At 37.3% G+C, this 22,739-nt stretch overlaps 3 protein-coding genes across 12 annotated transcripts in view; 1 reads left to right on the forward strand and 2 right to left on the reverse strand.

Annotated features, from left to right (window-relative positions):
* Positions 1–5,476: 5,476 nt before the first annotated feature.
* Positions 5,477–6,490, forward strand: LOC146504992 (uncharacterized; the record flags this gene model as incomplete). The annotated part of the gene is made up of 1 exon (XM_085183613.1): positions 5,477–6,490. A coding segment is annotated over one exon (792 nt), but the record flags the coding sequence as incomplete, so codon positions are not given.
* Positions 6,491–6,785: 295 nt separating this feature from the next.
* Positions 6,786–13,861, reverse strand: LOC146504993 (uncharacterized). Of its 3 annotated transcripts, XM_085183350.1 has the most exons (9): positions 12,444–13,861; positions 10,970–11,182; positions 10,504–10,639; positions 9,473–10,011; positions 8,600–8,916; positions 8,270–8,451; positions 7,990–8,162; positions 7,483–7,697; positions 6,786–7,346 (listed from the first exon to the last, which is right to left on the reverse strand). In XM_085183350.1, exons 1-9 carry the CDS (start codon positions 12,746–12,748, stop codon positions 7,090–7,092), a joined length of 2,337 nt encoding a protein of 778 aa, XP_085039476.1. In that variant the 5' UTR covers positions 12,749–13,861; the 3' UTR covers positions 6,786–7,089. The 3 variants fall into 3 exon arrangements, 2 of the variants coding, with proteins under 2 accessions (XP_085039476.1, XP_085039477.1); XM_085183351.1 differs by lacking the exon at positions 6,786–7,346 and having other exon boundaries at positions 7,622–7,890; XR_014877700.1 differs by lacking the exon at positions 6,786–7,346 and having other exon boundaries at positions 7,679–7,697; positions 7,808–8,162.
* A 3,330-nt stretch (positions 13,862–17,191) lies between these two features.
* The window catches only part of cfap46 (cilia and flagella associated protein 46), a 72,077-nt gene continuing 66,529 nt past the window's right edge, over positions 17,192–22,739 (reverse strand). For 7 of the 8 annotated variants that reach the window (XM_085183347.1, XM_085183340.1, XM_085183343.1 and 4 more), the window contains exons 56-59: positions 18,412–18,493; positions 18,100–18,236; positions 17,784–17,888; positions 17,192–17,550 (exon numbers count right to left, since the gene is read on the reverse strand). In XM_085183347.1, coding sequence (XP_085039473.1) covers positions 17,429–17,550; positions 17,784–17,888; positions 18,100–18,236; positions 18,412–18,493 — 446 coding nt within the window. In that variant the 3' untranslated portion in view covers positions 17,192–17,428. The remainder of the gene's footprint in view (positions 17,551–17,783; positions 17,889–18,099; positions 18,237–18,411; positions 18,494–22,739) is intronic. The other variant, XM_085183342.1, reaches the window with a different exon arrangement.

The following is a 22,739-nucleotide window of genomic DNA, read 5'->3' on the forward strand; positions in this document are numbered from 1 at the left end:
ACTGAACTATTTACCCACTCAACCTTTTGCAAAGAACAAAAATATCACTAAAAGATTGAGAAATCTCTACATGCAAGGATACTGAAAGACTCACTACAAGGCTGCATGGGGTCAGGGTCATTTCAGAAACAAAACACTGTCGTTTGTTTAAAGTCTAATGTGCAAATAGAAATAGAAATCATACAAAGGTAAAGAGGAAGGAGCCATCAGACTTTTCAGTACCCTACCTCAAAAGCCAGCATTGTTTGCTAAAGCATATAATTAGGGCTGGATCAGGTGACCCTGAATCCTCCCTTAGTTACGCTGCAAAAGGTTTAGGCTGCTGGAGGATTCCCATGATGCACAAGAAGTGTTTCTTCTTCAGTCACCTTTGTCACTCACTATTTGTTTACACACCTCTCTGCATTGAATCAGTACTTAATATTAATCTCTGCTTTTGTCTTTTGCCCTGTCTTCCTCTCTTCACCCCAGCTGGTTGCGGCAGATGGCCCCTCCCTGAGCCTAGTTCTGCTGGAGGGTTCTTCCTGTTAAAAGGGAGTTTTTCTTTCCCACTGTCGCCAAAGTGCTTGTTCATAGGCGGCCATATAATTGTTGGGGTTTTATTTTTATTTTTGCAGGGCCTTCGCCTTACAATATAAAGCGCCTTGAGGCAACTGTTGTTTGGTGTTGAAAATCAGTAAAATGTGAGTAAAAAAGTGAAAGTAATTAAGTAAGTAAATAGGTAGGTACTTCACTGGTCCCACATGGGGACCTGGGAAATGATTGTGTTACAGCAGCAGGAGAAAGAGTAAACATATTTCATGATTAATCCTGGCAAACCACATCCTGCATGTATTTCAGCGTGGCTCCATATGAGTCAAATGATACATACATACATACACACACATACATACACACACACACACACACACACACACACACATACATATATATATATACATATATATATATATATATATATATATATATATATATATATATATATATATATACATACATGAAAAGAATAAAAATAGGAATAAGAATAAAAAAGAACTGAACTTTTGACCCCAATTGAGGTAAAAAGACCAAATGAGATGTTACACTGCAGCATGTCATACATGTCATGTCCCTGACATCCTGCTTGTCTTGCTGGCATCAAATTTAAAGTGAGGATATACATTTTTAAGCAAACAAACAAAAAATCTTAATAAAAGAACGTGGAAAACAGCTTAAATTGCAGTGTGCTTTTTTTTTTTTTTTTTTTGCATTTTACACCTGACTCCTGCATCTAGTTTTGTGTTGAGTAAAGATGTGCCATTTCCATGCTTATCATGCAATATGGAATATGGAATACTGCCTCAGCAGTTCTACTCATTCAAGGTGAAGATAATCTGAGAAAATGTCACAGAATAGAAAACTGTCACTGCTGCCAGGGCGTGCTCCCTTTTTCTCTCCATCTGCAAATCTGAATTATTTAAATACTGTCATCATATTCTACTTTATTATTTTAGTTACTGGAAACATGAGCTTTTAATTACAGCCTTACCTGACACCTGATAATAAAATCAATTACAATTATAACACATTTTCTCTACAGTATGCATAACAGGTAAATTATCTATACTATTATCATTTTCTACTTAAATTTGGCTTTCTCTTCCCATCTCACTTACATTTCATCAAGTCCCCGTGGATCTGCACTTTCTGAGGCGTGATATGAGGCGCGTCACGTAACCTTCTGCTCACCCCCTCTTCAGATGCCAAGCTGTTATTGAATCTGTAGCACAGCAATGTCCTTGAAATGTAATCTCACACATAAAGAAGAGCTTATTCAGCCACATCTGCAACTCGACCTACTGTGCACCGCATCTCAACATTAAACTGGTGAAACTCACAGAGAACACGAGTGCTCAGTGAGCAAGCTTCAATCCTGGCTTCCTTGATATGATTACAACATCTAATCACATTTTTCTAGACAGGATAATATGATTATTTCTATGGAGACCAAATGTAGTGGGGGATTATTGGTAATAAAATGATGCTGGATTACCGGGTGCGTTTTGCCTCCCTGTTGAAATGGCAACAAATCTGCAGTCTCTTGTTCTGGATGGAATTTAGATAAAGAGCGCCTGAAAACTTCAAAGCCAAGATCAAACAAAAACTTTTACTTATGTGTTCCAAGGATCATAGAGAGGAACTGTCCACAATATTAAATTCTCTAAGGCTTACTTTGAGTCAGCAGGCAAGAAACCTTAGTGCTCAACTCCACAGGTTTCTGAGGCAGGGCCACTGAAACTGTTTTGTTATGTGGAAAACTATAACTATGTAGCTATAGCACTAATGTTGGACTATTTGGATTAAACCACCAAACTACCAGTGAGTCAGCTTTCTGAAGTTAGTTTTGACCTTTTAGTCCATAAGACTGTGTTAGACCTTTATGGTTATCACTCATTTTAATCTAGACCTGAGCACTGTATGCCTCTGTCCACATCCATGCTTTGGCTATGCCAGAGGCCATAAATGAAATGCAGATTTAAACTAGCATTAATTTACATCATGCAATTTGCCTCATTTCAGCCACCAAGAAAAAATGGAAAAACTTCCCAGAGAATGTCTTACTGTTTTTTTGGGGTTTTTGTTTTTTTTGCAGTTCTGTGTTGAATCGCAATGCAATTTTGTCTTTATTTTGAAGGTGACTGCGTCTTTTGCTTTTTTTTTTTTTTTTTTTTAAACATCTATGCGTCCGCAAGCGAATGCAGCTTCTCTTTAAATGTGTTGGTATTGGTGTTTACAAGAGATGTGAGTCTGCTAACCTCGAAAGATGTCAGCTCACACTAAGAAAAAAAGACAAATTGATGGCAAATGTGAGTTTTGATCAGGATATGGAGTTCTACATAAGTGTTTATTTACTGAAGTCACAGTTAAAGCTGCATTTATTTGTGGAGAGCAGATTTCTGTGTTCAATTTGAATCGCTATTACCAGACTAAACACATAGATAAATGCGCGGAAGAGAAGAACTTGACTGATACAGAGCAGTGACCAACATCTGATTCTCTGATGTGGATTTTAAAGAGTATTTGGCGCGCTAACATACCCTGAAAAAATGTCACAAGATAACTGAGCTGTGATGTCCATGACCCAGCCCAGTAAATCATCTTTGCACATGGGACAATTCAAGAGTGGGACAAACTGGTCGGCATTACAAATGTGACAGGGAAAAATGTTGGATTTCTGAAGTGGATGCAAGATAAAGTGCTACAGTATTTCTGAGTCTCAGTCAGCTCAAAATTGTGAGATGTACTGTAACTCAAAATAACTAATCTACAGATGCAGTCTGACTGAAGCGCCAAAAAAGATGAAAAGAAACAGATAAATGATGCAGGAAGGACCGCAACCATCGGCAGTTCAAGCTTACTTGTTGATAAGTGGATGCGATTTTACTCTCTGTCCATGACCTTGTACCAACTGCCAGACACAGAACATCTTTCAACTATTAGCCCATGGTTAAACAAACATGTGCACCTCATTCCTCCACATCTGTGCACCTTCCTCACATATCGTGTAGCAAGAACCTGGGAGGCAGCAGTTCACTTCTTACTCTCACTTATTTTTAGAAAAGTTCTGAAGAAATTAAATGGCAAGTGTATATATACAGTTTTTCAGCAGCACCATTACTACTACTACTACTACTACTACTACTATCGCTGTAGGGATGGCAGTCATCCTTTTGTTTGATGTAATGCTGGAAACACACAATAATAGTCCTTAGGGGATTATGAGGGGCCGTACAAGCCAAAATTCATTCTTTCACTCTCACATACATATATTCTTCTTTCATGCACATGTATTGTCACTCTCACATACATATATTCTTCTTTCACGCACATGTATTGTCACTCTCACATACATATATTCTTCTTTTATGCACATGTATTGTCACTCTCACATACATACATTCTTCTTTCACACACATATACTTTCACTCTCACATACATATATTCTTCTTTCATGCACATGTATTGTCACTCTCACATACATATATTCTTCTTTCATGCACATGTATTGTCACTCTCACATACATACATTCTTCTTTCACACACATATACTTTCACTCTCACATACATATATTCTTCTTTCATGCACATGTATTGTCACTCTCACATACATACATATATTTTCACTCTCACATACATATATTGTCATCTCGCACACCTTTATTCTTATTTCATATCCATGTATATTCACTCTCACATAAATCCATTAATCTTCCTTTCACACACATGTATTCTATTTTTCTTAATGCTACATATTTTTATGCTGACATATATTTATTCTCCTTGCAGGTGCAGCCCTTTCTAGTCATATATATATACATACCCTTTACCTTTCAACACATATATATTTGTACTCCTATACTCATATATACATACAATCCCAGTGTTTATCCTTTACCCTTGCATACATACACTCTGACATTCACATCTGCATTTCCTAACACAGGAAGTTCATCCTTTAAGCAGGAAGTTATTCTTAAACCAGGAAATGTAATACACTTGGAGAACTTACTTGACATACCCAGACCTAAACCAGAAGAACCAAGCAATGAAGCTGTTCAAAGTCATCCTGCTTTCTTTGCTAGTATTGCATTTGTCGAGTAAGTAGTAATGAAAATGACATTAGAACTTTTTTAAATAATGTATTAGAATGTTTGGAACAAATTCAAAGAGAAGCTACAGATTCTTTTGTTCGTCAGAGGCTCCATAGAGAACTTGGTGATCACATTCAAACCTTATCTGGAATTTTGTCCATCTCAAGATTTGTTGACGATGCAAGAAATGGAGAAGCAGTGAATACATTACGGTCCTTAAATGGATGGCTAATTTTTTTACTGACTGCTTATGAAACCAGACAAGGAACTACATCTGAGAACAGACTTGTCTTGCTACCTCCACCTCTCATGACTTGCTCTCAAGGTCGACCGCGATACAGCATTTCAAGAGAGCAAATATCTCATTTAGTATCTCTTGGAATGAACTGGCAAAGCATTGCAACATGCTTAGGGGTTAGCTCCCGTACTCTGTACAGGCACAGAGAGGACCTTGGCATTGAGCCACTGACTTATGCAACATTATCCGATGAAAACCTGAACAGGGTTGTTAGGGAAATTCTTCAGTATACCACAAATGCAGGTGAACGATATGTGCATGGCAGCTTGAGATCACGTGGGTTACGCATCCAAAGGTGGCGTGTAAGACAAAGTCTACAAGAAATTGACCCCTTTGGACGTTCCCTCAGAAGACGCAATGCAATACGTCGACGACTGTACAGTGTTCCTTTCCCCAATCAGTTATGGTGAGAAAATTCTAACAGAAAAACAGTCCTGATTCTAAGTCTATAGCGAAATGGATTATCTAAAGCAAAATAACTCATTGTTTTATTTACTCAAACTTGTGCATATCCTTGACCATGTCATAGTTTCCCCATACATAACTTATACTTATTTCATTTTTCTATAGGCATATAGATGGAAACCACAAACTTGTGAGATGGAGGATGGTGTTCCATGGCTGTGTGGATGGTTTCAGTAGAACCATCATCTACCTCGCGTGTTTAGATAACAACAGGGCATCAAGTGTTTTGTCACTGTTCATGGTTGGTGTTCAGAACTTTGGAATGCCATCCAGAGTGAGATGTGATCATGGACTAGAAAACACTGGTGTTGCCCGTTTCATGCTTTACAGGCAAGGACTGAACAGGCATAGTGTTATCACTGGCAGGTCTGTGCATAATCAAAGAATTGAGCGATTATGGGCAGAATTAAATCGAGTGGTCTCATATCATTTTGTTAATCTTTTCAATTTTATGGAGGAGCATGGTGTATTAGATTCACTTAATGAGGTCCATTTATTTTGTCTTCATTATATATATTTGCCACGTATTCAAAGAGCTGCCACAGAATTTCAGAACCAGTGGAATAACCATGGACTTTCAACACAAGGAGGGCAAACCCCTCTTCAGCTGTGGCAAAGGGGCATTATCAACAATGCAGGAATACATAACCCAAATATGAATGGTATTTGTGAAAATGACTTTGGTATTGATGAATGCAGACCACTGCCAGAGCTGGAGACAAACAATAATGTCATTGTTCCATCAACTAACATTTCCATCAGTGACACCATGATGGTTACACTTCAACAGACCTTTGATCCATTTGAAGATGATGGCAATAATGGTATAGATTTATTTTGCAACCTTGTTCGTTTTCTTGAGAGACAATCCTAAAATATCAATAAGGCCTCTGGAGAAATTTCATTTACTGTAATTGTGGTTGTGCAGCTTAAAAAGAATACAGTGCCAAGACTGTTGTTAGTTGAGTATTATTAGAAGTTTAGTCACAGCTTTAAATTTCAAGAATGCTACTATCAACCTTTACATGCATGTTGACGGTTTGTATACAATTTTAAAGAATTTATGAGTTGTATTATGTGAGTGTGTTGAGATTTTACAACCATATTTTGCTTTAAAACACCTTGTTAAAAGAAAAAATAAATTTGTGCAACCACATTTTATTGAGGTTTTTGGTCATCACAATCACCAGATGTATTGTCTTGGAACAAGATGACTCAAACTGATAACATTAACATTAATACAGTCAGTAAATACATCAAACATGGATCACTGATCAAATAGAATAGAAGTGTCAGATAAACAATATTGAAGAACACCAGAGAATAAAAGCAACAAACAAGTACAAATCTAGAAAACAAAAATAATCACAATGCAATGAAAAAAAAACTGAATTGAATTATGTTAGTATATATAACTATTGTATACTTGTAGAACGGTACCCTGACAAGCAAAAAGACTTGAAGCAAATGAACATTTGTTAAAAGGTCAATGCAAAAACAGAGCCTCCAATCACAAAATAGGTGGGTGAAATATGAAATATGGCAACATAAAGTAAATTCAGCTTTGTCTCAAGTGTTTTAATTGGTCTTTTAGGTGGAACATTTTGAACCCCCCCCTTAGAATTACTTAATGATTGACACTCATTAATTTAACTGAGTGCAAAGCTCAGATTAGCATACTAACCTGACCAGGAATTAAGCTATTCCAAAACCATGTGTATTACCTAATGCAAAGTCCATATTCTCCTGAAAGTCTTTGTAAGAGGTATGAAGTGGTAACTTTAAACAATTGATGCACGTGTTTGCAATGGGTAGTTTAGACATGGTTTGTGCATCAGGCTCTTGGTGAAGAAATTCAATGGACGGTTGTGGAGAGAAGCCAATTGGTGGAACAGTGTTGGCTCCAGTGGCAAAGGCAAGAATTGTCGCCAGCTTCTGTGTTCCGTCTTGATCTAAAGGAAAAGCAATACTGTCAAAAATGGCATTAAAGACAAAAAACACAGCAAGCATTTCTACTTTTAACCGATTCAATGAAAAGATGCACCGCATTATAAATTGAATACACAATGCTTAAAACGCTAAATTTACCTTCTGCATCTGTTAGGTAGTCTCTCCAGAAACTAATGACAACTGCTTCAGCTTGCCTTTTATTGCTCCCAGCTGGAGAAAGGCGGATGGTAAAGAAGCTGTCAAGAAGGTCAGCTGTAAGCACTGAAGGTGACCAGCAGAGAAGGGTGGGAAAACTCTCTGGGTGAGCTTGGATTTTGTCCAGCACCTCAAGTGTCCGTAGTCCATCCTGAAATCTAAATGATAATCAGAATTACCTTTAAAATCACAAATCACATCAAAAATGAATGGATCCAAGAACTATAATCTAAAACATATGAATTTATATATACACAATAGTTTTTACTTCAGATTATTCACATCATCAAAAGTGTATATCCCAAATCTGCATTTTTCATGTGATGCTGTCACCTTGGAGGCATGGTGTACCTACACATAAAGAAATGTCACACAAAATTCCCAGAATACAAGGCAATCAGCAAGGGTTTGAGCTACTTATTGGACAATAATAAATACATACATACATACCTTTCAAATGGACCACGGACTCTGTGTATTACTTGGAACATGAGAATGTCATGTATAAGCAGATCCTTGTCTTCCAGCCTCCGCAGCGGCCTCAGGCAGCCAGCATTGGCTAAGTATTCCTGAAGTGGCTCAGTTGCTACTATCAGATCTTCAAAGGATTTACACTCTTTAACCTTCAAATAAAAAAATAAAAAATTAATGGGCCCCAATTAATACATGGAGTAGAATGAAATGCACACAATACTAAAAAAAATTTCAACAACTGACAAATCAGTTTTACCCTTTTAATTTTTTCACGCAGGTCACTATCGGCAACATCTTCTAAAACTGGTTTAGCCAAATCTGGGCCATCAACAAGGCAAGAGAAGAGTGTTGGGGACAGAAAGCCTGCTGGTGGACCACCATGTACAAGGCTTACTGCAATGGCTCTGCCTGCAATGAAGTACCTGTCCTCCCTCATGGCTAGAAATAATGAAAAACATTACATGAAATGTTTGTTTCATGTAATGCGCTTTCATGAAGATGCATGAAAGCGCTTGACAAGAACTTCATAAAAATGATTTTTTTTATTGCATTACTCCAGGGATATCAGCCTAAAATCAATACATACCAGCACTATCAAGTGCCAAGTTCATTTTGCCTTCTTCACCCTCAAACATTGGAGACAGGGGCAAAGCTTCGATCAGAAGTCTTAGAAATTCTCTTCTTGGTCCACCCAAGTCAACAGCCTCTTCAAGTACTCCCATATCGTCAGAAAATCTGACAGAAATTGTGTGGCATGGATCATATGTTGCTCGTTTAAAACCTCTAATTGCTCCATCCAGGACTGTTGATCTATTAATGTTGAACTTGCATTTCTTCTGTTGGTTTACTTTTGCAGAAAGTTCCTCCAAAATATCTTTTGCTGATACCAAACAACTTGAAGTCCTTTAGGATTAAAAAAAAAAGAAAAGAAAAAAAAAAGAAAAAATATTGAAAAGAACATCAGTAAAAACATTCACATACAAGGGCTACAAGGACATACAAAGTTTTGTCAAAATCAGAATCAGCATACTTTATTAATCCCTAAAGGAAATTATCATAATCATAAGCAAAATGTACAAAGGAGTATATTGGTCAGTGGCTTTTTATATTGTTTATATGTTTTGGAGAACTAGAAAGCACTAGAGCAAAGAAAAATAGTTTCAATGCACAATAAGTAAATAACAATAAGTAAATTTCATTTCATTGTCAGATAGGCTCTGTTAAAAATTCGCTGCCTATTTCAAATAAAATAAAATTTGCCAGCATTACAGCATTATCATTTGACTCTGTAGACATTATTCAAAAAACTGTTTTGTTAACAGCAAATATAAATATCATATATGCATATAAATATCTGAGGATGGATTACACTCCTTCACAACACTGGTTACAGAATTGGATTGCAACAAATATGGTGTGTTTAATTGGCTACTGTAAAACATTTGTATTTGAAACTAACCTTTCGCTCTGCAGGCTTGCTAGTATAGCCTGGTTAAGTTCCTCATCATCAGAAGACATGTCAGATAGTGGAGTCATGATTGAAAGGTAGTTATCGTAGTTTACAGATTGACTGTGTGTTGATGTAGAGGGTAATGCTGAACAATGATTCTCTGGATTCCTGGTCTGGTAGGGTGAGCTTGAGGTATTTTGGCACGTCAGGACCAGAACTGGATCACTTAAAGATGCAGATGATGAGGTAGAAGGCTGACTAGTGGAAGGGTAGATTTCCAATGAAGACACTGGTAACTGGCTGAAGGAAATGTTTGTTGAAGCGCTGCTGTACTTGTGTGAGATACTGCTTTCATGGGTCAAGGCAGGAGTTTCCGTTAATAATGTTCCATTACAAACTGATGAGGCAGGAGATTGCGTCGGAGCAGAGATTGATTGGAAGGCAGCTGTTGAACTGGCAAAACTGTCTGAAGATGATGAGCGCAGCTGCCTTGATGAAACAGGGTTTTCTTCACAGTTTTCCTCACTGCTGTAGCTTGTAATATCATCCTTAGAAATAAAATAATAATTATAATAATTCACATATATTGAATTTGAACATTAAATACCATCTATCCAACCTCTTCTGCTTATTCTTATCAGAGGTGGGGTGGTTGGAGCCTATCCCAGCTACCATAGGGTGAGAAATTTCAAGAGTTAATAGATCTTTCTCACAATTACTTTTACATACTAGGCAGAAAATTGTAACAAAATTGTTACAAAATTGTAACACATCTCCTGAACAGCAGTAGTCTTACGTTCTATAATTCACAAACAGTCCAACAGAGCAGCTGTAAATTTAGTCAATACCAGAGCTTAGGATTAACATTTTAAAAAAGGAACATTAACTTGGTACTATTCTATCCAACTACAAAAGGTGAAAGGCAAGTTTAAAAAGAACAGAGATGAGAAAGTTCAAAGGTTGTTTATGCACCAATTTTTGGTCTTAATATTATTACTGTACAGTGCTATGTAGATTCATTCAAAAGTCAAATAACGTACCAAAATTGGTTTTGATGGTCTGATGTATAGGGCTTTCGATTTATAAATTTTATGTATGAGATTTGCATCCAGCTCCTGTCCTGCTCGCAGTTTGGGTGCAATCAGTCTGTTGCCACAAGCCATCAGAAACTCCAGGCTGGAAAACAGTTAAGTTGTAAAATGTTTAAAATCCAAAACAGCAAAAATGTTCCAATAACTTTTTTAGAGCTAATCTTGTTTTCCTCTTTGAGTCAGACTTAAACCAGTAGTAACAGAAGTAAACTTTATACAAATGTCAAAAAAGTATGCCAAAAATGGAGTGTTCAAGAAAGGATAACTGATTTGGTTCTTTTAGTTTAGTTTACTGATTCATGTCTACCTGTTCTCTGACTTAAATCGTTATGTAAAGCTTTGAAATGCCTAGATATCGAAAAGACTACTGACAAAAGCTGTGTCGCATTAGGTTTCGACTGCCAGCACAACCTACCTTACATCAATAGAAAGTTTATCTCCAAAGGCGTCCCTTATTTGTTCAGAGACAGTTTTCTGGTCCCAGGATTTTTGGAATTCAAATCCATTCAATATATGCCCTTGTTCATGTAAATGTTGTTTTGTGCGACGCTTGACAACAACACTGCTTGATGGCCGTGGAAGAAGGATGACATCTTTGTTGAAAGTATCATGATAATGTGTCTTGGCCCTATAAAACAAAACAGAAACTATATTCAGATTTATGTATCCTTTGTTTTATTTACCTATACTTAGACACTATCAGTTCCTTAAGAAAGTTGCTAATGTCACTTGGTAGTGACCAGCTTACACGTTAAACTGTTGCTAAGCTTTTATAAATAAAATAAAATGTTACACAGTTCATATAAAAAAAACAGTATCACAGCTAGCCATTTAGCCCACTTGAATATGTTTAAAGTTGCTCGTGTATGTAAGAGTTGAGTATAATAGCAAACGCAAATAACAAACATAATTTGAAAGAAAAAAATGCATAAAGTAATAGCATGCTTATAAATTGCCTTTGAAAAAAATGGAAAATGGACGTAAAATAGAAGATGTTTTAGGATTTGACCATTTTAATTCACTGAAGCTTGAATTAATATATATATATATATATATATATATATATATATATATATATATATATATATATATATATAGTACAATGAAAGAAAATCTAAATTCTAAATCTAAATTCAACTACAGTGCGGCCCCCTCAATCACAAAAGCTCAAAAAATAAACTGCATAAGGATTTTTTTTTACTGCTCTTTAAAATGAAATACGCCTACAAAGAGGCATACAAAGAAACATTTGCTATTACTTTTTACTTTGAGTAAAGAACAAAAAAGACACCAATCACATTTCTTTTTTTCTTATTTCATACACTGTAGAAACTGGACTGAAGGCATGACTTGGCATCCATGTTTATCTACCTCTACAGTGGTACAGCTATTGATCCACTCACAACACAGAGTTGGATTGATGTCTTCTAGCAAGATTAAAATTCTACCCCAAAAAATAAATAAATAAATAAATAAATAAATATATATATATATATATATATATATATATATATATATATATATATATATAAATAAATAAATAAATAAATAAATAAATACAAAACTAAACAAAAATAACAAGAAAATTAACCCAACCTTTTATTTAGCAGGCTAATGTAGCTACCACCTCCCACATTAATAAAGAAGATTTAATATAAAGTAATCTTAAAAATCTCATCAACTTACACTCGGGTCACAAGTACAAACAGCCACTAATATTGAAATAAATGCGACGGTCTTTACTGTTTTTAATGTGGATGCTGCTGAATAAATTAGCTAGGGCTAAAATTTTATAAGGGTAACAAAGTGTGTTGCTAAATCAGCAAAGCACATTTCGTATTTTGTATTTCGCAGTTGTATAGTTAAGTGGCAAACTGTTTTGTTCTTACCTTTTCCTTGATCTGCAGTTCCAGTTGCCAAAGTATTTCTGGGTGTGATATCGCAAAGACTGCCCCACTCCAGTCGAACTCCGTGTAGCTACTTGGCTCGTTGAAGCTACCCGGGTGTTAGCTGGTCTAAAAAGTTCCCTCATCTCACTTTCCACCGTGCTGTGGGTAACACTGGGTGCAGTTGAGCCCGTCCCATCTCGATCAAGTGACGAGGACAACGATGTGACCGTTTCAGGAGATGATAAAATATTTCTTAACAACCCGACAGCTTGCTGAAGAACTCGAGTTTCTTCTACCCCCTCCATGCTGTCAGACACTTGAAAGTGACCCGCGCGTGCTTCTCAGCCAATCACAGCGGTACGGACACCCAGCCTTCCGTTTCCATTAAACTCCTTCCGTTTCCACTATACTCTTTCATTCACATACATTATTCTCTTGCATACATATATTTTCTTCAGACATGTATGCATTCTCTTCTTACATACATATATTATTTGTAAGATTAAAATGCATATTGAATGCATGTAAATGAGAGCAAAATGTAGGAATCTATAAATGAAAATATATGTATGTGAGAGTGAAAATATATGTATGTGAGAGTGAAAATATATGTGTGTGAGAGTGAAAATATATGTGTGTGAGAGTGAAAATATATGTATGTGAGAGTGAAAATATATGTGTGTGAGAGTGAAAATATATGTGTGTGAGAGTGAAAATATATGTATGTGAGAGTGAAAATATATGTATGTGAGAGTGAAAATATATGTGTGTGAGAGTGAAAATATAGGTGTGTGAGAGTGAAAATATATGTATGTGAGAGTGAAAATATATGTGTGTGAGAGTGAAAATATATGTGTGTGAGAGTGAAAATATATGTATGTGAGAGTGAAAATATATGTATGTGAGAGTGAAAATATATGTATGTGAGAGTGACAATACATGTGCATGAAAGAAGAATGTATGTGTGTGAGAGTGAAAGAATGAATTTTGGCTTGTACGGCCCCTCATAGGGGATCATTCTTATGCATTTACAGCAGCCTTCATCAATCCTCACCTGCTGGTTTATGTCATTCTCTAATTAACCTGCAAAGCTTGTGCTATCCCTGCTCATCGAAGCTGTTCGGTCTATTTTATGCTAAGTTGCACATAATAAATATGCTAAAGCAAGATGCATATGGTAAACATTATAACGTTGGCATTTAACTAAAAGCATTAAAGTGCCTATCATAAACAGATACAGATTTGACATTGTTGATGGGCTAAGTGTTGCTCCAGGAGTTGATAAAAACATAAAAATTATTTCATAAGCATGTTGTGTTTTAAATGTTAATTTAGAAATACATTGACAGTTATTATTATAGATGGCAGATATGAGTTGTTTTTTAATGTAACAGCAGTGAGGACAGTGTTTAATGGATATAATGGTTATACACAGTTATATAACAATCCCAGCAGCTCCAGGATGTACTAATTTTCATTTTCAATAAATTATATTTAAAATCATTAAGCATAATATCATGTCTTGGGTAAATATTGATATTGTGTAATATTCTCCCTGCTGCCTGAAACATTAATTAAAGACTAAAATGCATTCATTAATATCAGAAAGACTATTTACACATTTTAAATACAGCTGTAATTCAAAATTCAACATAAACACATATAAGTGAATTGATCTGATTTTCTGACTCTATTTGGGAGCTACTTTATAGGTTTGAATGCTACCCATAAATAGGTAAATGCAGCAGTTTATCTAAATAATTACATGTTTTTCTTTGATGTAATTGCTTTTGCCAAATCAAGAAATGCAACTACTGTTTGGTTTCTCTATGGAGAGGTGAAGGCCATTTAAGGGCCTTATTTAAGCAGGACATATTTCATGAAATATTCAGAACCCTTCACTTCAGATCAAGGTTTAAATTGGTGTTCTTGCTGTTCAATCTACAGTCGACAACTGATAATGACTAATTTGTTAAACACAAACACGTCTGTAAATTACAAAACTTCATTAAAATTCCAGCTTTATCTAATTATGGGCCTTCAACCTGACTGCAGTCTAGTCCAGTTTTGACAGGACGCTTTTTTGAAAGACATAAATTTACAATATAAGGTCCTCCAATACACATTACATGGTAGGACAAAACAAAACGCCAAACAGAACACATTACAACACAAGTAACTGTAAATCTGCCGCCTCCTCTTACATACTCAGGAAAACCAAACTTCTTCCCCTTCATCAACCCTGATCCAGCCAGTTTTCACCCCAGCAGAAACTCACAGGGCAGCAGACACACTGCTCCCATTACAATTAGTAATGCAGCAGTACTTACAGCAGCGTGCTTTCTTCCCATCCTTGTATCTCGCCTCCCTCTATTGTGTTACAAATCCACTGCCCAGTGAAGACCTCTGTCTGACCTAGTTACATATATACAGCAAATAAAGGTCAAACGACAGACTTAGGAAGAGCATTATCTGGCTGGTGTGTGTGTATATTCCTAATGCTTAACTGGGTTAGAAATGAGTGTAAAGCTGTCTTCTTAAAGCTCTTAGAGATTGACATGTTAGTGTCCGTGTGTATATGCACATGTGCACTGAGGGAGACATCTGTTTTTCTGCCCTGAGGGGTGAAAAGTGAAAGAAGAAGGCAGCAGTGACAGACAGTGAGCAGTAGTTATTTATCAGAATGTGAGGAAGAAGAAAAGTCTAATCCTGGCAAATTACTCTGAATGTCATCAGCAAAATAACACGGTCTAGACTTTGGCAACACATGATCTGAAACAATAATTTCTTAAACGTTGTGTAAAAATCAGCATTTTGTTCTAACAGTATTGTGTTTATCACAACTCACACAGCACTACAATCCCGCTGTGTCTTCACAGAAGAAATGCTCTAATCTTGTAATCGATATCTGATTGAGGACATCATGAAGCAATATTTGGGCTTGACACAAATCAGCTAAATCAGTCTGAATGCTGCTAAGGGCAAAGTGTCAGAGACTGGCCACATCTACATAAATATGTCATCTGATAAGGCAGTGAGATAACACTTGGGCCCTTCACACTTTTCTTATTCAGTGTCTATGAAAGAAAGCTGTGGTTTTTTGCACAGTTGATCATTGCTCATGATCAATAAACAACAGAGAGGGGGAGAGAGAAACAGTTATGTGTACAAGGTAAGAAGAAATAATTCAGTCACAGAAATACCAAGAAAACAGATATATTTCTACTAAAGTCAGACCCAAAAGCTGTGTCCCGGCCTAGATATTTAATCGTCTGAAAATGTTAAATGAGTACTGCTAATAACAAGCAGAGATAGGCAGTAAAGTGTTACTATAATCTTTCACAGGAACGTGAAATTCACAGAGAAAACCCCGTATCCCCCCACTGACATGACTGCTGTAGCACCGGGGACACCTCCAACAGCCTCACTCCTGCTAAACAGGTGAAAAAAGACTTAGTGGGCAAGGACTTAGTGCACAGAAAACCAGCTAGACTAGCTCTGCCGCAAAATAATCCACTTGTGTATCATCAGCACAAGGCTAACTTGACTGATTAAATTCTCTTCTCTATTGAATTCATACAAAAAAACAGACACATTATCAACGTTATAAACGACTATTTCTTGGTAGAAATTCTCTTTTGAACGAAAACTTTGGCAACGGAGTAGCAAAATAAGGTGTCTTAATTAATACGCTTTAGAAATGCTGATAAGATGATTTTGTAACCTTGGTACATGTGCAGGTTAGGTGTTTTTTATCTGCATATGAGGAGAAAGCTAAGACTTCTTTTCTCTTTGCTAATTTTAGCTTTGGCTGAGCTGAATCTCAGTCAGTTACAATAAAATAGAGTCACATTTAAACCTCTGAGTATACTGTTCTTACAGTGAGAATATGTTTTTTCTCAAGGCTTAAATTTAGGACATTTATTAAACTAAAATGTAGAGTACTGGAATGTCTGATAAAGACACTCTTTAAACTAAAATGAGTGTACACATTTACAGTCATTTTAAGCTTCACTGTATGCTTCTGTAAGAATCAAATAAACTGACAGCCTGACATGGGAAAACAAAAGAACTCTGGTAGATGCCGCGTAGAAGAGACTAAATCAGCATCGACTGGTTATACTGTATAGGTATAGAGATTCTGAGAAAAAGCAATAACAGAACTGTAGTGAAGCTACTTAACTACAGTCAAGACTAAGCCACACTATCAGCCACCGTTTTCAGGCTCAGTTCTCAAATTCATCTACCTATTTATTTTCTTAATCACTCATCCAGTTTAGGGTTGCAGGGGTGCTGGAGCTTACCCAGCTTTCACAGGGAGAAAGGCAGACTATACCCTGGACAGTTCACCAGTCTACTGCAGGGCCAACACGTAGCGAAAGACAATCATTCACAATTTAAAATGACCAATTAACCTAATATTCATGCCTTTGGACCGTGAGAGGCGCCACAGCACCTTGAGTGAACAGCCGGTACATTTGATCCAGGACCTTTTCTTGTTATGATGTAACAATGTTAGCCACTACACCACCCAATCTCACATTAATATGCAGGTTCTGTATGCCATTGCAAAGACGAGGCAAAGACATTAATGATACTTTGGTAGTTTGCAACTGCTGCAAAAAATAAACTAAAGCTTTAAACTAAATGTAGCACAGTAAAACCTGTAACACCCACCTGCACACTTCGGGTACCTCTGCTAGAAACAGCGGATCATTCTTTCAAACTTCTAAATTTACTTTATTTCCATGGTCCCATAGGTACAGACATCAATCATAAAGAGGATAAATCACTGGAAGGTATCAACTCCCCAAGCACTAAAAGCTTTTATTTTTTGTTTGCTGTGAAGTAACATTTTTATTTTATACAGTTGGGCACTACCATGAGTAGTAAAATTACTACTGAGACCAAAAATGTCTACGTAAGTAACGAATCAACAATCTTTTTCTTAAATAAAGAAGCTTCAGTTGAGGATATCCAGATTATCACATGACAATAAAGTTGGGAAGGCCATAAAGAACGCAGTTGAAGGCAGATGGTGGGAGAGCCATTTCATGCTGATCATCACCTTCCTTTCTGTCCTCTGAGACAGCGAGGAGCTCTTGATCTACAGAGAAAGCAGTTAACTGTAAGTTTTATTGAATTTTGCTCCTTTTGTGCAGTATTACCAGTTCTATATTTAGTTATGTAACGATTCTGCTCAATATAGATCAAACAGAATTTATAGACAGTGATTCTTTGTACTCAAAGAGAAACATAAGCATGCAAATTGAATGCATTAATAATAAATAGAAATAGAATGCAAAAGTGAAGCTACATATACATATATATTTATAGTACCATTTGATCCTTTGACCTTGTGAATACCTTGTGGTATCTCTGAACTGTCCCCTTTTCTGAGGGCATGTACGGCCTGGCCAGAGGTTTGTTGAATCCTTAGTATATCTGCAAGTGGTGGCACACACACACACACACACACACACACACACACACACACACACACACACACACACACACACGCACACACACACACACACACACAGTGCTAATGTAACGTCTAATAATACCCACAGGTGCAAAGTAAATATTTACACATACTAATTTACAATCTCAGCTTGCAGTAATGTAACGTTTTAAACACACGCCCAGAACCTACTGTCTAAAATAGCGGTCACATTATGTGTGTTCTGTTGAAAGCTGCTGTGCCACTGATTCAGGACAATACAGCCAGCACCACTCAAACTGAGCAGCAGAGCAGTCTCCACGGGATTCTGCAGGGCAACCGTTCCTGCACTGGAGAGAAGGAAAATAAAGACACAAAGAGAGTAAATGTTGCCTACAAACCTCTACCAAGCAAACAGTCAAAAATACTGCCAAGAAAAAACAAAAACTTGGAAAATGCTTTAGGAAGGCAAAACAGAAACGGAAAATTTAGTTAGTATTTCATTCATTCTAACTTCTTTGATACCTCCTTTGCCTGCCACGTTTGGACTGACGGAGAACACTGGCCTTGTTGTGAACCTGGTCAAAGAGCAGAGCCATGTGGCACTCTAAGGAAAAAAACATTATTACCATCATTAGTTGGCAACAGAACATTGAATACTTTGGGTAATTTTGTGCTAAACAAAGGATAAGAGATATGCTAAATGCATGGCATCTTTTTTACTTTTATTTTAATTACGCTGTTAAGCACAATGAATGACCAAGGTTGTGCTTAAAATGTTTACATTTTTGAAGTAAAGTTGAGGGGTGTATGATGTATTTGAGAGATAACTGATTAAAGCTGCTGTGAATAACAGAGGGACAGTGCGATTTTACACACACTTTAGACAGTATGTGTTAATTAACTAAAACATGACATTTTAGCCTCGGCCCCACATCTGACCAGCTCTCAATCTGATTTACAAAAACAGAAACATGAGATGAAATATGGAAAAGTTATGACAGAAGGTTAGTTTAAGAGCCAAAGAGGCTTTTAGCAGGATTCTCCTGCACATGCTCGTTGGACACTCCATTTACGTAGAAGCACACAGGCACTCGACCTGTGGCTGTGAAAAACTGGTGCTTTTGTCTGCTACATGGCGTTTTACTCCAGCTGACAGAGACAGTAATGTTGGTTTCCAAACTTTTTGGCTTTGTAGCTGTTTCATTTTTAGTATGGCAGTAAATGTATTCAACTCTGAGGTTGTTGTCAAAGCAACATTAAAGTATTTTTGTTCTTTAAAGAGTCTTATTTTGTATGAAGTACTGTTTTGTCAGGATGACTGCAGTCCAGGACATGTTGTTTCAGTGTGGAGTAAATTGTATTTTGCCATATGAGCACACCTCTCTGACCTTTTCATGGATAAAAATGGAAAGCCAAAGGTGGTAAGAGCAGAAGCGACCCTCATACAAAGGGTACACCCTCATAGATTTTATGGCAGCTTCTCAAGGCTGGCTCATTTAAGTTGGACAGACAAAATTGAAAATTCTTTCTGAAAACCACAGATACAGTCACCACTGTATCAGCCTGTATCTGGTTTTAATCAGCATACAGTTCAAATGTCGGCATCCACATGCACACGGCACCTCCGCGGGGACCCCTCTTGATGCTCAGTTTTATGTAAAGCTACTGGAACAGCACACTGGGACTTCTAGAGAATGCCTTTTATAGAGAAGACCTTGCTTATTTAGATAGTAAATATTACAACAGCATAGCCCCGTGATTGCCAGTGATACCCCTCAGCCAGTGTTGGGAAGGTTACTTTTAAAATGTATTCCACTACAGATTACAGAATACATGCCCCAAAATGTATTTTGTAACGTATTCTGTTACGTTACTCAATGAGAGTAACGTATTCTGAATACTTTGGATTACTTAATATATTATCATGCTTTTTACAACTACATGAATGTACTATTGCTGTGATTTATTACTATTACTGAAGTTTATTCGACATAGCAATACCAACTATATTTTTAAATCTTAATATAAATGAGTAACAGTAGGGTGGACATTAGGTAAGGCTGCACTTTTTGCAGCGATCTTGTATAGAAAACTATTCTGCGCGTATATAAAACAGGTCTGCTGCTCTGAACCATAGTAAAGGGACCTCTGGCTAATACGTCGGGTTTGTGTCGGGTTCGTAGCTGAAAACTAGCTTTACTTTGTCGTCTGGGTCAACTTTGCTAGCGAGAGACAGAGAGAGGCGTTGAAAGGCTGCTCCAACGGAGCTTATTGTTTCGGAGGAAAACATGAACACGGTGTACAGTCGAGTCTTAATAGCTTACAACTGGGCTAGACTGCCCATGAGGCTACATTCTTTAGGGCTATGCCTGTAACACTTTGCCTATTGCCCTCATATTAAAATTGTTTTTGGGCTGCAGGTAGAGGTGACATGGGCCATGAGATTAAGACCCAGAAATTAGAGCCTCTTAATGCGTGTTTTGTTTGGGTTTCCACTGGCGTGGAATGACCAAAAATAGAGAGGGGACAGCCTAACATACGAAACAGGAAAAGACCACCGTGTAATCCATTTATATTAACAAAGCAACCGTATTCTGAATACCACCTTTTTAAATGGTAACTGTAACAGAATGACCACACACATACCGCCCGACAGAGTGATGAGAATACCCCGTCAGCCTTTTACAACTGAGGGATAAAAACATACAAGCAGCAGATGGTGCTACATGTCCTCAATGACACCACTTTCTCCGAAAAACAGAAATCTGACAATACCTAATCACATCATGTTGGCCAGTTAAGCAGTAACAATCGAGTGTGTTGTGAAGTAACAGCTGCAATTCAGACCACTGTGTCATTCACACTATAGTTAGCAGCACTAATGTCGGTCTAGTGGGTGCCACATATGTCTGGCCTGGGGCAGGACATATGTGGCACTCTGCCAATCACATCTCAGATTACCTTTGCTTGCTGGTGAAGGAGATGAAAGGGGACGTGAAGGTGAAGCACAGTTGTTTTTTTTAAAAATATCTTTTGAAAGTGTGAAAAGCATTTTTAGTGCCAGTTATCATTTATTTAAAAACTGTTGAAAGGCAGGAGTGAAGAAACCTTCTATAATAACTCAGAATGTCTCTTCACAGTAAATAGATTAAGACAGGCAAAAGTTCCTGGGATTAGACTACCCTTCTTCTACAGTTTCAACTCCTGAAGAGGAAAGTGTAAATGACCCTTGTTAAATTTATTTTTACAAAACATTATTTCCATACAGTCAATTAACAGCAGCCTTCCCAGTGAGCATGACCCAGTATTAAAGTCAAAATCATTAATCCTCATTATGTTTTTGATATTACTTTATTTATTACAGGCACTCAGTGAAGTTAAGGAAATGTTATTCCAAGTATTAGCTAGTAAAACCTCATTGATTTCTCACTGCAGTGCAAGGATATTTATATTTATACTCACTCAGGGAATGAAACATTGACGGAGTTAAGGAGATTAAGCCCACTGCTCCATTTACTGTTTACATAATCTACAAAGCTGCTTCAAATTTTAATCATTCATTCATTCGTTTGTTCATTCATTCCAGTATTTTGCCTGTTGTTTTCACCCCAGTCTAGCACCTAAAACATGTCAGGAAACTCAAAACTTGGTGTGATTTCATGAACTGATACATAGAAGAGAACAAATGACTGTTGTTTTCTGCCGTGTCTTTGTTGTCGGTATTCTCTTAATGCTCTCAAATCTCTTCATCTTCCATGTGCCTATGTGGGTTGTTATTTTTTAAAGTTCTAAAAGTTAGGCTTTGATCTACTAAAGTCCAACTTTGGTTTGTTAGTGCTATAAACATACTATCTCCAGTTTAGCCTTCCTGTTTCAGATGGGCATACATGGCTCACCCAAGAGGCACCCAGGAGGCATCCTACTCTGATGCCCCAACCAACCTCAAGTGGCTCCTTTTGATGTGGAGCAATTCTAAATAGGCTCTAGACTCAGCCTGTTTAAAATGACTGAACTTTTCACTCTATCTGTAAGGGAGAGGCCTCCCTTCTTCTGAGAAAGCTAATTTCTGCCACTTGCATCTATTCAATTCAATTCAATTCAATTTTATTTATATAGCGCCAAATCACAACAAAAGTCGCCTCAAGGCGCTTCATAGATACAGAGAAAAACCCAACAATCATATGACCCCCTATGAGCAAGCACTTTGGCGACAGTGGGAAGGAAAAACTCCCTTTTAACAGGAAGAAACCTCCGGCAGAACCAGGCTCAGGGAGGGGCGGCGATCTGCTGCGACCGGTTGGGGTGAGAGAAGGAAGACAGGATAAAAGACATGCTGTGGAAGAGAGACAGAGGTTAATAACAGATATGATTCAATACAGAGAGGTCTGTTAATACATAGTGAGCGAGAAAGGTGACTGGAAAGGAAAAACTCAATGCATCATGGGAATCCCCCGGCAGCCTACATCTATTGCAGCATAACTAAGGGAGGATTCAGGGTCACCTGGTCCAGCCCTAACTATATGCTTTAGCAAAAAGGAAAGTTTTAAGCCTAATCTTAAAAGTAGAGATAGTGTCTGTCTCCCGAATCCAAACTGGAAGCTGGTTCCACAGAAGAGGGGCCTGAAAACTGAAGGCTCTCCCTCCCATTCTAATTTTAAATACTCTAGGAACAACAAGTAGGCCTGCAGAGCGGGAGCGAAGTGCTCTAATAGGGTGATATGGTACTACAAGGTCATTAAGATAAGATGGGGCCTGATTATTTAAGACCTTGTATGTGAGGAGCAGGATTTTGAATTCAATTCTGGATTTAACAGGAAGCCAATGAAGGGAAGCCAATACAGGAGAAATAT

Source organism: Neolamprologus multifasciatus, chromosome 13, assembly GCF_963576455.1.
Source record: "Neolamprologus multifasciatus chromosome 13, fNeoMul1.2, whole genome shotgun sequence".
NCBI classification, from domain to species: domain Eukaryota; kingdom Metazoa; phylum Chordata; class Actinopteri; order Cichliformes; family Cichlidae; genus Neolamprologus; species Neolamprologus multifasciatus.